This window comes from Symphodus melops (genome assembly GCF_947650265.1).
Source record: "Symphodus melops genome assembly, chromosome: 3".
Classification (NCBI taxonomy): Eukaryota; Metazoa; Chordata; class Actinopteri; order Labriformes; family Labridae; genus Symphodus; species Symphodus melops.
This window is the reverse complement of record NC_136693.1, coordinates 3,419,242-3,435,969: the sequence shown is the minus strand read 5'-3', so window position 1 is coordinate 3,435,969 and position 16,728 is coordinate 3,419,242. Positions and strand designations below refer to the sequence as shown.

The 16,728-nt window shown below is 41.2% G+C and overlaps 1 protein-coding gene across 1 annotated transcript in view; it reads left to right on the top strand.

Annotated features, from left to right (window-relative positions):
* The window catches only part of LOC306821143 (protein kinase C-binding protein NELL1-like), a 225,987-nt gene that overhangs the window by 70,132 nt on the left and 139,127 nt on the right, over nt 1–16,728 (top strand). The window contains exons 6-8 of the mRNA XM_079339382.1: nt 9,026–9,098; nt 9,584–9,666; nt 15,548–15,682. Of these exons, the coding sequence (XP_079195508.1) occupies nt 9,026–9,098; nt 9,584–9,666; nt 15,548–15,682 (291 nt within the window). The remainder of the gene's footprint in view (nt 1–9,025; nt 9,099–9,583; nt 9,667–15,547; nt 15,683–16,728) is intronic.

The following is a 16,728-nucleotide window of genomic DNA, read 5'->3' as shown; positions in this document are numbered from 1 at the left end:
CTCTTGATATTCCCACACCTCCTGCCCACCTGCAATGCAATCAATGGGTGCTTTCATTTTTTTTCCTGTCACACATTGATTAGCAACCAGACCCTCCTGTCGTGTGTATTATTTCACCTCCCTGTGCTTTGACACTATCGCTGCTGCAACCAGGCCCTCCCGCTCCGTCTCCCTCTCTCTTGCATCGAGGCTTCAAGGAGCTTCTTCTTCTGGAGTGAAAGCTCTGGTCTTCAAAAGAAGCAGCTTTATCATCCAGTTTCCCTGCCCGCAGTGGAGTCTGTCTTCCCTCCGTGTGCAGGGAGTTTTAAAGTGTTTGTCAGCAGCAGAGGCAGATGGTGTGGAGGCTCACAGGCCTGTGTGAAGTGACAGACGAGATGAGGAGATCCTCCCTTTATATTTGCACTGGGATGAGTTGGCGTGTTATCTGACAGGTGCACTTGTAACACCTTGAATCATGGACCTGTTGCCCGGAGTTTCAGAGGAGCCAATTTGAGCCGGAACACCCTCATTATCCATTCCCATGAATGCATATTTATGAGACAACAGCAATTAAGAAGCTGTAGCTGTTTCTTGGCGAAAGTTCTTGAGGCATACTGTTCAGAGAGCTTTTAACAGACGTGCAAACATGAATACAGACAAAAACAGAAAGAAATCAACAGATACAGACTTCAAATCCTGGCTGTATTGCCTGGGCACTATTTGCAAAACTGCATGAAGGTTCTTGCAGTTGGGCCATTGTGTTATCCTCCCCACTCCTTTGCGATTCCCTTCACATCTTTTCACCTGATCCCTACTTTAACCTGCTGAAGAGGAGGGGGAAATTATAGTCTGCCCATTTTCTCATGGCCAAAAGTACAGAGGGTAAAGAGCTTGTTGGTAAGATGAGAAAAGAATAAAGACATAATAGCTGAAGCGAAATGAAAAACAGCCAAGAGCTAAAAGTAACACTGCAGATTGGAGATAGGAGGTGATATAATGCAGCACCTTTAATCTATCCCATTCAGACCCAGGAGCGGGATAATGATAAGACGAGCTAACTAGGCCTGTAAATAAAACATAGCGTGCTCTCACAGTGGCTGGAGACGCTCCACTCTGTGTGCCACCTCCTCCTGGGAATCTCTCCAACAGATGGAGCAAGTATAATAAATTATGTTTATCTAGAATCCATTGTTCCCAGGATGCTGAGACCTCAGGGACACTGCAGACCTGTTTTTGAACAGGGCTGTGTGTTCAGCGCTTTATGCAACACAGTACAGTAATGAATGTACTGTATCCTGCAGACAGCGATGGAACGGATGATCAGGTTACATCAGACAGCATGATGGAGGATGAGCCGAACGTAAACACGAGCGACGCAGAGCTCAGATCTTTCAATCCGTTCGTCTTGTGTCTTCGTTGTTTCCTGTTTCGTTAAATTGATTTGTTTATGCTTCGTTTCTGTCTTTCTCCTTTTGATTCAGCGTTGTTACATCTGCAGCATACTTTGCTGTGCTCAGTCTGTCCAATTTCATCCGAAGTCTATCAGAATCTCTATCAGAAGTTATAAAGAACATGCCGTGAAAGTTCCTACTTCTTTACCAAGAACAGACAGGAAAAGTGTGAATTCAGTGGAAAATGTGTGAATGATTGAGCGCTGCCTGTGTTAAAGATTTAATCATGAAAAACACTTTGATCACAGGCTATTTTCTGCACATCATCATTGTTGCATCTTTCTGCAGCCATGGCAGTAACGACACCACTGAGCCTTTGATTGGCTCATTTCACTGAAAATAATAAAACTCCTAGACAGCTCAGTTGATGAATCCAAACTAATATTCACCATGTGACATTAAACTTTTATTTTATGTTATCACAGCAAACTTCAGCTGTTGTCGTTTATGGTTCCATCTGCAACAAGCTCCTTTTACCACGGTTAAGTTAATGTTGTAACTTTCACTCTGCTATTTTTTTTTAAGCAAACAGGAAGTCAAATATGGTCTAAGATGAATCAAAATAAAAGCATAGCAAAATGAAAATCAATAGAATTTAAATATGTAATTAAGACTGTGGTTAATCACATTTGAGAAATTCAGTGATTTATTGCAAATAGACAGTCTTAGTATACTTGTTTGTTGTACTTAGTTTAAAGATTACATTAACTCATGCGTGCAGTGTATTTCTGCTGATGCAGGCTGAAAGGTTTACATTTTATAGAAACGGGGATCAAACTGTCATCTTCTGGTAAATATTCCACAAAAGTCTGAGTGAGACTAAATCTCCATAACTCCAGAAAACTTTGTTCCAAATAAACTCCTACGCTCTTTGATCGACACGTGCCTTCCTTTGCAGACAGCATCAGATCTATGGATCCAATGAATGATGGCTCTGTAGCGTCAGCTAGTTTGACATTTATTATTAACCAAACCCCCTGTTGTGAAGCTCAATACCACCGAAAGAAATAGATCATTAGATTCCTTGTCAATTATGTGTCAACCCCAGTCTCTGAAAAACATATTGAATAAATCAACACTCACAGCAGCTTACAGTCTCAACAGCTGGATAGTGGTTGTGTGATTATTCCTGTGATTGGTTCAAGGAGTAATTGGAATCGTTATTTGACATAAAACATGGCAACCCAATGTAAAACTTAAATAACAGTGTTTTTATACATATCAAGCTAAATATAATTGTTCTCAGATGCATTCTTTAAGAGTTTATGAGGCAACTTTATAAAAGTTGATTTGTCCCCGGGGGGGCAGTCAATCAATAACATTTTTAAAGGCATTTGGAGTTGTAAGTGTTTTATCACGTGTATTTCCGAACTGTTTAGATTGAACTGCTGTGTTTTGTTTATTTTTCATGATTTTGTTCATTTATTTTTCCTGTGAGTGAGTTTCATGTCTAATTAAGTAACATGATCGGGCGATCATGTAACAAATTCTCCACTGCCAAAACATCTTCCGAAAGCGCCCCTGTTTAATTTATAGAGCTCTGCTTTGCTTTGCTTTGTTATGTTGCACTTGTGTTTATCAGGGAGTCTTGTGCAGTGGTGTATGTAGTGCCTTCCCTCGAGTCTTGGTGCACACTGAACAACAAGCACACAAACATGTTGTGTGCAATCTGATAGCTATTACCCTGTTGCAGCTAAAATGAAAAACGTCAGCTGACTGTAAATCAAATTGGTAAAGTTTTGCTGCTTCTCTGTGTCTTTATAATTGTTGTTGGGGTTTTTTTTCCTGTTCATTTAATTTTATGGAAATTGCCATCTTAGTGATCTGACGCCCTTAACCTTCAATTTCCACATATGCTGTCCAAGCTGTGGTCAGTCGTCGCCTCGCACTACCGCTGTCGTGAATAATTGTGTTTCCACTGCGGGCTCCGTGCTCCGACTCTGGAGTTTGCCAGCAGCTCCACGACGCTCAGTGTGAAGGTCTATTTCAAAATAAGATACCATCTACGGAACATGACCTTTCTCAACATCACGTCAAAACAGGCATCAAAGGAACAACAAATCATCCTCAGAAAGACAAAGAAACATGTTGATTGCACGATTGTCTCTCTATTCCCATGTAATCTTGTAGTTCTCCTGAAATGTGCATACAGCTGCGCTCACCTTCCAGAAACAGACCGTAGTACATGGAAACTGGGGTTGATCTATGCGTTTTGAGTTTGTATATTCTCTTTGTAGTTTGGCAATACCTATAATGTCACACAGGGCTTAAATGTTGCATTGGGTTGATTAGATCAGCTCTGTGAGGCTTAGCAATCAGCTGTTAGGGTAGGGTAAGCCCTAACCCTTTCCACTCTTATTCTCGTCAATTGGTGCTGTTGAAGTTAGCCTAGTCCTGGGAGATGAAATGCAGGTGGAGGTTAAGTCTTCAGGAACCTGCTAGAACGCTGAAAGGTCATGTTTTGCATGACATAAATGAGAAAACAGAATCAGCGGATAGAGCTTTACCCAGGATAATAACCCTCTGTCAGTGCTGCCTGAGGGCGAAGTGCTGGCCAAACATTCCAGGCCTATTATCGCTATAATAAACAAGCTAACTGAGAATTATGACTGCAAAATTGTGCACACAAGTGAAGTGAAGGTAATTTTAGCAGCAATAATGTGAGCGAACTTGTGATCGTTCTGGGACACAAAAGACACAAATGATACATAAAAACAGCACATAAGCACACCGATCCGACACCCACACATGCACGCTTACGGGACCTGTGTGAACCCTTATTGGCTGTATGCATTCACTGTTCCTTTACCCTTTATGAGTCATAATCTAACCTTAAAACAGTGCCATCACTTAGGGGAACTTTCCAGATATTTTGGATGGATAAACAACATCTTTTATAATATAAATACATTTCAATCAGGGGAGAATTTATTTGACCTGTTCATGATATGGTCATGGAGATCAAGTGACTGACACATGTCTATCTATCCCCCCATGGATCCAGACACTGGTGGTGGAGCTGTTAGCTGATGATATCATCTGAGCCTGATGGGATAAAGAAGCTGATTGGACTGACGAATAGAGCGGATGGGGAAAGGGGATGATGTTGTCTTAGACAACGACTCTGTGGTGATGGAGAGGTGGAGGGTTGCACGTAACGATGGCATAAATAAACGCCATATTTGAAAAAAGACAGCAGCAATATGGTCGGCTAACAATGAGGGAGTGGAGCACTGCTATTGGATAGCAGGTGATGTGAGCAGCTTATGACTTGCAGGAAAATGAACCAGCCTGCGTGGAGGAGTCGATGCAACATAATATGAGAATGAACAATGAAACCAGCTAAAGTGTAAACGATATTAACACAAACGTGCAATTAAATAGGTCAATACAACCCTTCCATAAGTTACAGGAACACTATTTATACAGTGCATTGGCTTTAAAGTGGAACAATGATGTCAAAGTGCTGCAACTCTACTTTCATCAGATCAATGACTCAGAACCTGCAGGCTGTTTTTTAAATCCCCCAAGTGGAAAGTTATGTTAACGTGGAAGTAACACACACACTCAACTGAACTCAGACTGACTCATGCTTCTGACTAGACAGTCTATTTGGCCTTAACGTGTCTTCTGTTGCCTTTTCTGTGTGTTTATCCCTAGTTTATTTAAAGATAAGCTGATATGAGAGCTGTATGAAAACATCTTTATACAGCTCATATATTCTGAAGTATTTATTGACCCGGTGAGGCAGAAGAACCCACTGTTTTATCGATTTATGGAGTTATTCTAACTCAAGATGTAAACTGTTTCCTGTCTCTACATAAATCTAAAGGACAGAACAACATTATCAGTAATTTGAGGTGTTGTTTCTGTATAAGCACGATAAAAGGAAGTCAAAATGTCTAGTTGCCCTGATTTGCTCTCAACCAAATTTTGAGAGTCTCCAAGTGGTTTGGGCAGAACAGCTGCAACGATGAGCAGGTCAGACATGTATTCGGGAGCTAAACCTTTGAGAGCTTTATGAAATAGTAAAATGATTGTAAACATGATTCTGAGCCAATGAAAAGTTTTGAAGACAGGAATTTTATGTTCACAATTTTTCTTTTTCGTTTCAACTCTGGCTTCTTCATGTTCAGGAGTTGTCTTAGCCTGGCAAAGCCTGACCCAGACTGCAGCATTATCGGGCCAATTTCAGTTCCAATTCCTCCTTCCACATCAATTGCACGGTTGTTGCCGACTCAAGGCCGCTCGTAGCCGATTATTTACAGATCATCAGGGATGCCATGACTTGTTTTAAATGTGTTCGATATATAGAATTTAAAACCTTGGCGAATACATCATGAAAGGGTCTGGAGGTAGTCGTTTGACTACATTGAGCGCAGGACACAAAGGAAGTTAGTAATAAGTGGACATAAGTGGAAACACAGTGAGTACATCAGCCATCCTGCGAAAAAGTGTCTAACACACTAACAGCGGTGCTAATAGCTTCAGCACTCAACTGGGAGTTGGTAGTATCTGCCGCATTATTTTAGAAATACCACCTTTCCAAGGATCATAATTCAATTCTCCCTCCAAATGACTTAAAATAATATATTTAAATTCTGTAAGTCGGTATGGCTTTAACATTATTACTATTATGAAAGTAATCAGAGGATAAATCAGTCAGCAGCTCAACACTTTGTCCATGTGGAGACAGTGTTTATGGATTTGCATTCTTATGTGGGTTTGTAATCCAAAGTAAGTGGACAGTTTTAGTTAGTTAGTTAGTTAGCTTTTATTGTCAACCTTAGGAGAAATTTGTAACTTATAGTTTTATCATTTTATGAATAGGAGAACAGCATCTGTTTCATCACATATCCCATACATGTGGACCGGCCCGAATCATACAGCAAAAACCGAAAGCATGAGCTAAATGAGGCTTCAAAAAAATCAGTGCTCAACTTTTTATATGACATGGTTCCCTCTATAATTCAATGATATTACAAATAAATGAAATGACTGCACCTTCAAAGCTGACAGTCAGCACCCCAGACAGCACACAAGGACAAAACAAAACAAATGGTGTTTCTGTTCGGTCTGTAGTTTTTATTACTTGATATGCTGCTGTGTAATTTTACTTGTCTCACTGTGTGCAGATAGACATTATTCCTGAACAGAGCAATCTAAACACCTCCCCCATATGCTCTGGCAGAGGAGTGAAACAAATGTGTCTCTAGACAAAAAGGATAAGGATAAACGTTATTGATCCCCCAATGATGAAAATTCGGGTGTTACAGCAGCTCCAAAAAAACAGTAAAACAAACAACAGCTATTAGCAAATTTACATGAATGAAATGAAGGGGTTAAAAAAATACAATAGACTTAAATAATACAAGGCATAAACACTTTGTACACTTTCGCTTGTGGAAAGACAGATCAGGTATTAAAACACACACAGTGTGTAACCACCAATGTAACCCAAAGAAATGAACATACAGTATGTCGAATACATAATGAGTCGATGATGAGTGCAGCTTGGTATCATTTCACAGGGTTTGAATGAAGGATTGAATGAATAACATAACAAAGACTAAGGTATGGACTGTTCATTTATACAGTGTCTTGAGATAACATTTCTTCTGAACCTCGGCAGTGCTCGAGAAGGAGTCTGGCACCTCTCCAGCTACCAGACCAATGTCCATATTTTGATCATTGGGACTTGAACCGACGACCGTCTGGTTCCCAGCCCAAGTCCCTGCGGACTGAGCTACTGCCGCCAATTGCCCTCAATATCATCCCCATTAATGCTTATGGATAGTAAGTTAGGGAGTTGTTGGACATCTGACTTCTACTTCATACTAATTTGAAGTGTTACCCAACTTTTAAAACCAGCAAAAGCCAGCAGATTTCATAGAAAATATCAACCCAGGAGTGAGGTGAACACACGTTTCCTGTACAACACTGCACCAGACCTGAGAGTCCTTTTCAGCACTTAACTGAAAGGAGCAATGACATCATCTGAGATCTTCACATAGGAGCAGCTTCCTTGTTGGATGAATTTTTAGGTTGTGTGTGTGTGTGTGTGTGTGTGTGTGTGTGTGTGTGTGTGTGTGTGTGTGTGTGTGTGTGTGTGTGTGTGTGTGTGTGTGTGTGTGTGTGTGTGTGTGTGTGTGTGTGTGTGTGTGTGTGTGTGTGTGTGTGTGTGAGAGAGAGAGAGAGAGAGAGAGAGAGAGAGAGAGAGAGAGATAGATAGCTAGATTGAGGGAGAAAAAAAAGAGAGAGGGGGAGAGATTTTATGACTTCAGATGGAATTACCCGCTGATCATTGACAGTGATGTGTGGTCAGGACCCCTATATTACACCACCGGGACAGACATCTGTGATCTACACCTTCATTTTCATTCTGAGTGACACTGACAATCTCTTCTTCACCATCCACTGCGCTCATAGCCTCAGAGTGTGTGTGTGTGTGTGTGTGTATGAGTAAGTGTGTTTGTTCTCAGTCTGTGCTGCAAGCCTGTTCGCCTCAAGGTTCTCTCTCTCTCTGAGTGGCTCTGTGTGAAATGGAGGCAGCTGTTGCTTGCATCCAGGCTCGCCAAATGCACTGTAAATGGATTTCTCCTACACATAAGGCGGAGAGGAACTGAAGCCAACTGTGCTAGAGGTGCTGAATTCTAATGTCCTTCCAGCATGTTTTCAGGAGCCACTTTGAAGGACTGCTGGAATGATATTACACCTGTGTGTGTGTGTGTGTGTGTGTGTGTGTGTGTGTGTGTGTGTGTTTGTATTTGTGTGTGCGTGTTAGTGGGCGCCCCAGTGTTTTACAAGTTTGGTTTTCCATTAGAGAGTCTGCGTTTTTTACGAGATTGTTCTCTGTGGTCATGATGGAGCTTCTATTTACCAGGCCTGCACCTCTAGAGAGAGCCTGTCATTCACAGTGATTGACAGACAGTGTGTTAGTGTAAAGAGCTCTTTTGGTTATAGACCATCTTCTGCTGCCTATACTGTAGATGAGGTGTTTTTGAACCACTGCAGTGAGAGTGGATGCTGTATGTATAGCATATTAGTGGACTGATTGTACTGAAATGCCGACACACTTCTTTATTGTCATTATATTGATATTGTGTAACACAACGATACAACATAACCATGGCACACCCTGACTGAAACTACACATGTAAGTAATTGGAGGCTTGTAAACCCTGAACATGCGTACAAAAAATGCAATGGATGTGCAGAGCATTTGTTAGCAACAGTACGTCATGTAAACATTTACTGTTAAAAGCAGAGTTCTCTGAGTGACAAAATCAGCCCATTGGTCAATCAAAGCCAGCCCCAAAAACAACCCAATGCAAGAATTAAAAACAAGCCTGCCACACCATATTGTATAATTCTTTTTAAAGATATAAAATATAGATCCCTCTATAAAGGGGCTCTCAATCAATATTACATTGACAAAAGACAACGTTGAGAGCTAGCGGAGAATCATGGGAGTTCTCACTACAGAGCAACCACTTACATCAGAGTGTGACATGCGGTGTATGCTCAACTCATTTAGCATTAACCATTTATCTCTGCCTGTCTTTTCCCTGCGCCCCTCTCCCCTGTCTTCCCAGGGCGTAATCCAGGATGTAAAGTTGATTTTTGCTCCCAACGGCTACATCACGCAGTGCCCTAACCTTAACCGCAGTAAGTATCACGATTTCAACGACATGCAAAGTGCCCTTTGCATGCTCGGAGAGTACCAGGGGAATAAAAGAGTACTCTCCATTTCATAAAAAAAAAGTGTGAGCTGGTGACAACCTCTTCTTCACTTTTTTTTTCTGTTTGCTGTCATTCAGATTCAGCTCAGTCTCCTCGTTCCCCGCCTCGTGTCTGTTTCTGTTTACTGTCAAACGGATTAAGACACGAGACCACAGCTGTGCCACTGTCGCTGCCTTTGATCAATATGTAATCGCACCTTGTTGCTTTATTATTGATACTAACACCAGAAACCGTTCTAAGACAAAGAGCAAACAGTTGTTTCGTTTTTTATTTGCCGCCATGAGCTTCCTCCAAATAATCAGGATACGGTTTCATCATTTTTCTTGTGGTATTCCTTTATCTAAACTCTCCTGTTTTTCTTTTCTTCTTTGTCCTTTTCTATGTCTGTGCCCTTCATTTCCTCCTTTGAGCCTGTCCGACCTGCAGTGATTTCCTGAGCCTGGTGCAGGGCATCATGGACCTTCAGGATCTGCTTGCCAAGATGACCCTGAAGGTAGGAATCAAATGCCACATGTATAAACATCTCAATGAGGTTTTACTGGTTGGAGAAATACAAATAAAATTGGTAAAATTGATAGTAAGCTTATGAAACTATTGGTAACTCAACTTAACCGTGCATTCAATTAAAAGAAATATCAAAAAGCTTTGGGAACAATGGCTGTTTGGAAAAACAAAAAGCAGTTTAAGGATCTCCAGATAAATGTCCTTGTTGCAGTCTTGCAAAAATAGATAACTAATTAAAAGGAAAACAAATGACGACAGAGTCTTTTTATTTTTATGCTGTCTTCAGTTAAAGCTCATTGTTGCGTCTCCTCAGAAGTCACTATCTCAATTTGTGACTGTAAAACAAACACAAAAAATAATATGCAACTTAATCTGTCTTTAGAAAAGCAAAATAGTCAATCAGTTGAAACGATTGGATTTAAACGGTTTAAGAGGACTCAAAACACTAACTATGTTAATGTGCTTTCAGAAAGAAACAGGAAACAGATAATTTTGTTTGTTTTCTGAAGGCTTCATTTTTTTTTCTCAAGTATCTTTTTGCAATTTGCAGTTTCTCAGGATAAGGTGTTATGAGAAAGCAGAGCAATTTTCAATTATCATATCAACTGGACATACTGTGCATGAGAAGGCAATGTGAATGCATGCAGGGCATCTCTTTGACAATGCGAAATGCTGGATTATTGAGTGCTGCACTGACGATAAAGAGGAGCAGAGGTTGATCAGTTTAAGAAACATCAACTCCACCTACTCACTTAACTCGGGGCGTCTGACCCTTCAATAAGGTCCAACAAACTGTAGCGCAAAGTCCCTTCAGCTATCAACTTGTCAAGTGAGGATTCGATTTCATTTAAACCCCAAGTGTGGGAGATTTTCTCTTTAGGTTTTTGTTGATGGTAGAATGAAAGAAGGAGGCTCAGGGGACTTAATAAGCTCATGACCCGTTTCACTTTCACTCCAAAAAGTGATTTCTTTACTAACTCCAGTCCTTAAAAAACGACTCAATGTTTTCTTTGTCAGTTTGACTAATTTATGATATACCATGTCTTCTTGATTTATCTCAGGGTTTATTTACGTGGTTGATTGAACTTCTGGTCGCATGCCTGGCTAGCTGCTGTTCTCTGATTAGCCTGAAATGGTAACTCAAAGATGTTTTGCTCATTGAGTTCTGCAATATAAAGAAGGAGGATGCAATAAATCAGATCCACTTGTCAAATTTCTCCCTGCGGTCTGTTGAACTTTTCTGTTCTGTGTGCATGCTGACAATAATCAGTTGGATAACGTCTCTAGCTCTTAATGGGAGGGGAGGAGAAAGCCACAAATTGGCCACTTAGCATTATTTTAGCTCACAGATATCTGACAGCTGGTCGTCCTTTTCCACTTCCTCCCTTATGAAGAACAGCTTTACACCATGGGAACATCATCTAATGTTTAAGCTTACTTGCTACCAGCCAACAGATGCACAGCATTTTTTTCATTAATTTGTTTGTCATTGCCATTTATTTTGGGGGGCGGAGCCTGAAGGTCCATTAAGAAGTTTTTGATTAGCTGTGAAATATCACCAGCTTTTCCCAGAATTGCTCACCCTATCTCTCTGCGCTTTCTGAGCGAATGCTCGATGGACAATATGTCATAGAGCTGCTGATAACTTCAGATCCAAATGATTTTTTTTCCTGCCAGCCTGCTTGTGTCATTTTGAAGGTAGAGGGTTTTTTGTTGCACATGAATATACACACAAATACACAAACACACACACACACACGCACACAATGCTGATACAGGCAAGGTTCAGAGAGGTGTCAGGAAATGCCGACTGCGCTGTGACAACAGGAGGCTAACAGGCGTTGTGCATTTTGCCCTGGAGCCATGTGGGAGAGCTTGAACTATTCATAAGACCCAACATCTGCATAACTGTGTGTGTGTGTGTGTGTACGTGTATGTGTGGGGGATCGAGTATGTGCTTCTGTGTGCATGAGTGAGTGCTATCAGGTGGGAGTGAATCGATGCGAGGACATCTCAGCAGGCAGGTGAGCCATAGAATAATTTTCAGTGTAAATAAGGGTGAAATGAAGAACATTACCCTACCGCTGTGTCAACGTCTCCTCTCTCACATGAACACACCTCGACCTATCGCCACCTGACCTCATTCCTAATATGAGACGCAACGGGGAGGGTGCAGTCATCTCCGGTGCTAAATGGCCTGCCTGCTTTTATGCTGTGGTGAATAGAGGGATTCAGCATGACGTGAATAATAGCCCGGTCCTGAGAGTCAAGGCGAGGTGAAATGACATTAAGCTCAGCTGTGTGTAGATTGGCTTGGCAGCAATTTGCATGTATTATACCTGTGTATGAGAGAGGAGACATAATGTGGTGCTATACAAGCATCAATTTATCAGTTGACCCAAAATACAAAAGACTTTAATGGTTAAAGTGGCCGTTCAGTTTGGGTTTTATATTTAAACCGCATTCAAATTAACTTCTCCTTCACCGTCGCGTTGACATGGAATTGAATATCCGGGTTATGACCTTGTTCCTGGTTTTGATCATATTGGGGATATATGAGGATATGGCATGCAGAACCAGAAACCTGGTTATTCATATCTCTGTGTCAGGATTCATTCTAGCATCCCAGTTCTGTTCTGCTGTGCCTTCAGTAGGCTACTTTCCAATGTGCTCCACTGTAAGAGTTGGGAACAGGCGTCCTGTAGCCACTTCACCACAAACTTGAAAAGGTCAATGCTTCCTCCCATCTAAGCTTCCAGTTAGGTTAAACTGTGTTATTACCAAAAGACAAAGCTCTGTCACCTGTTCTTTGTCACTTGACTAGAAAGGCACACTTTCGTTGTCGCTGCTGTGTTTGTTGGGCTAATACGTCACGTGGTTGAGGCCGGAAAAATCTTGGCTGAGATTGGAGTTCACACGTCTGAGCCTCGTTGAAACACCACTCTTCTTGGTCCTAATTATTTTTTTCCTTTCCTGGCATGTTCCAAAACATTGGCCATGTATTCCTGTTCTCTCTCTCCTCCTATATTCCTTGGCATTATTTTCAGAGCGATCCATCTCTAAGACTGTGCTCCAGGTTAATGGAGGGTTGGTATTCTTGAGCTACATGGCGCTTACTGCAGCTTTAAATAACCCACTAATGTACACTTTTCTTTGGATAGCTGTCTGAATAAAGGATGCATAGCACACAAGATATTCTCCTCCACTGCTGCTGCATAAGATTCCCTTGTGTGTAAACCTTGAAAGATGTTTTAGTCAATCCACTATTTTTTTAACAGAGGACTCTGGGTTCTTGCGTCAACTGTGCAATTATTTATTATTACTTCAGGAAAGCTGCATTTATTCTACAGTTTCCCCCAAATGAGCTTCTTTCGTGCTAAAAAAAAAAATCCAAGTGGATCATTTATTTCCTCGCTTTGGGACTTGGACACAAGCTTTTGGACGTTTGACTTGCTTGCAATGGTAAACGATATTTTAGTGTTTTCCAAATTCCCAAAACCGTTGAACCCTACCCAAGTCCCTACAGACTGGGCTGCTTCTGCCCCGTCGACTAAACGTGCACAACACTAATTTAAGGTGCTTTTTAATGCATTTTAGATTCCATATATGTCATTATTTTGTATACTTTCTGCTGCTCCTTCTTCAAATGTCTTCCATCATTTTGTTGAGAAGGATTTCTCCAGCATCACTTAAAATGCATCTGTTGAGCCTTCAAAACTTTTCGAGTTTCATTGTGTGTGTTTCTTGTTCATTTGTGGCTAAACTATGATAAATACATGATGGCAGACCTCCCTGATCTTAATTATAAAACACAATCTGATAAGAAGATAATCTTCCTAAGACTGATCTTCCTCAGAATCTCATTTTAATGTTGTTCTACATGTTTTGACACCACCCTGTAATTTGACAGCAAGAAATCAAATTATCATTCATATCATGTCTCTGTGCCTCATGTGCCATAGGAGCTACACGGTTATTAGCCCCTGACGCCATTTGATGCTCGGGTTGTACAGGAAAGGTATTTCACCGTGGAGCCTGCAAGCAGCCTTGCAAGTCTTTGAAGCGGCATTTCAAACATTTTGTTTTGAGGCATTGACAGGACACATCTTTAGCGCTCACAGCTCACACGGCTTTCCTGCAGCCAGTAGGGACTTCTTTAAATGAAGCAAAAAAGCCTCAGTGACATCGAGCAGTTTTCTTTTTTCGCTCAGAAGCCTTTATTATTTTCATGACGAGTTCTCGCTTTGTGACACTGAGGCCGGAGAAGGTCTCGGAGGAGCAGGAGGGGCAGACGCAGAGCGGCAGAGCAGCCTCAAATGTCTTAAGTGGACCTACAATTTCAGAGCTGACCTTTTCTGCATGGTTCAATTGGGCCTTTTGGAATTCTCCCGCATTTATCGGAGCATGTGTGGGTCAGGCACTATGTGTATTTCATAGATATACGAAGTTATAAGTGATTTTCTGTTGTGTGTGCCAAGCCAGCTGATATATAAGACCATAATAGAACCTTGATGGATCCAGAGAGAGGTAGAGAAAGAAAACTTCTCAATCCTCAAGATTATAGATAAATGCAAACTGAACCTTAATGGTTACAGAATTCTTTAAAGGTTTTCACTGAAATCAGGTCAACAAACTAGAAACAGTTATTGCTTATGACAGCGGTTCCCAAACTTTTGAGCTTGTGACTCCCAAAATAAGGATGCCAGATATTGGGAACCCAGAGTGGTTTTACATTGTGTTGACATGGACTGGACGGCCTTGTGTATCAAGCTGTTTTAGTCCATGACTACAGGAAAGAAAAATAACATAACCAACACACTGCTTATTTGGATGTCACGTAAGTGTCACACATCACAGGCATTATGTGTAAATTGACATGCTACCAAGCTACCAGCTAACTAAAGTGTGCTAACATTAACCATTAGCCTAACATCCACAACCATGCAGGACACAGGCAAGTGCAGCTCGAGTAAAGGACAATTTTGTCCGTGGTTTGTGCTAAATGGTGCTTAATTATTGTGGCTTTTATTTGACAACTTCTTTGTAGCAGCATGAGTGGAGGTGTGTCGCTGGAGGAGAGCGGAGGCTTTAGAATTGCAGAGGTGTCGCCAAATAGCAGTTCTGGTTTCATGCTGGTGTTCAAGGGAGAAATCTACTGGATGAAATAAAAAATACTGAATCAAAAGGTGCATATTCTTCTTGAAAAGGCAAATGACCTTATTAAATACGTTCTACATCACAGATAATGATGAGAAGAGATGTTAATAGGACTAAACAGTTCAATTCTCTAAAACCAACTCTTCAAAGTTTCAAGGATAAAATGCCTCCCTTCCTGATTTTTAAAGTGTTTTAAACTAGAAAATACATTAACCCATGCTTCCTTAACATATTTGTAACAAACGGTTAACATGATATTAAAAACGAGAGTTGTTAAATCCTCTACGTTAATCCTAATAGTTGCAACCAGCTCTCTTTGACCCTCAGTGTGCCGTATGACACTTCAGTCAGTCAAAGATGCATCATTTTTGACATCCGTGGAAGAGCATAGGGCATGAAATAAGTCAAAGAAGAAGAAGAGCTGATCAGTGTGAAGGGATAAAAGGGGGGTGAGACGGGATCGGAGCTGTCAGTGCTGTCTGTCATTTCTCAGTAGATTATAGCCTGAGGTGTGGAGCCTGAACTGAATGATGATCTCCTCATATTCTACAGTTTAGTGCCCTTCTAATGAGTGTCTCCCCAGTGGAGCAGCCAATCAGGGCACGGCAGAGGGACGATGGAAGGGGGCAAGAGGTTAGAGTGAGAGGTTAACCTGCTTTAACAATCAGACTTTTGATTTAATTTTGTGACTCAGGCCATTCTGCTCATTTCAGCTGAACTACGCAGAGTCCAGGCTGACCCAGCTGGAGGGTTGTCACTGTGAGAGGACCTGCAGCGCCAACGGTCTGGTCTACAGGGACAAAGAGCTGTGGGTAGAGCCAGAGAACTGCAGGAACTGTGCATGCAAGGTAAGCGTAGCTGTGATATTGAGTACTTCAATATGTGAATCTTTTATTTCTGAATTTACTAAATTGGGTAGAAATATCCAGTTTAGGGTCTTACTTGTAATATTATTGCCAGCTTAAAGTTACGACCTGGCCAATGCAAAAGCAGCTGTCATAACACAAGGAATATTCCCACCATAATAATTAAAGTGATTGCAGTTTTATTATTTTCAAATGACACATATTCAAGGGAAAGTTTACTTGAAAGGCAAATAACGTCTTTTAAAAACAGAGTACCGGTACATACAGCACAGCAGGAGCTCTGTTGGTTTTTTTCTTAACAATAGAGTCATTACAGTCCTTATTTCCCCCACCCTCCTCTCAACACTTAGCTTTCTTAGCTTGCCTTCCCATCAGACCTTCCTTTTCTAACAGCTTCTGCATTGCCCCCCTGCCTCCTTCCTGCCCCCTAATAAGCCTCCCTGCCTGCACTCATACATATGAACCAGACTTTGAAAATTGTTGAATCAGGCCAGAGCTGTGCCCTGGGGAATTAGCCTTGCTGCATCATTGCATATCAAGCACAGGGTGGAGTTTAGCCGGTTTGATTTCCTCCTGCGGACATGCCATTAACTGATAACCACGGCGTCCAGGGGGAATCATTTCAGATGACTCATGAAATGAAGAGGCGCACGCTGAGAGAGAGATATCAGCTGCAAAAAAAATGAAAGCAGTCCTTCAGGGCCTGGATAACTACCTGCTATCAGCAGGTCGCTCACTTTCACTATCTGCCATCCAGAGCTCAGTGAAGAATCTGTTATCTGATGGCTCATTGCAATTTGTTTCTATTTCATTTGTAAATGTGAATGCTTTCCATATCAAATTGCATTTCTGCAGTTTGGGGCAGATTTGCATGGTGTAAAAACGTGGACTTTCGCCTTGTAAGCTGCTTAAAAATCTTAAAAAAGCCAAACCAGGTCATGGCAAATAAAGGGAGTGACAGAAATAAAACGTAATTAAAGTTAAGTGATATATTTACAAAAATGTTAATTAAAATGCAGAAGAGATGA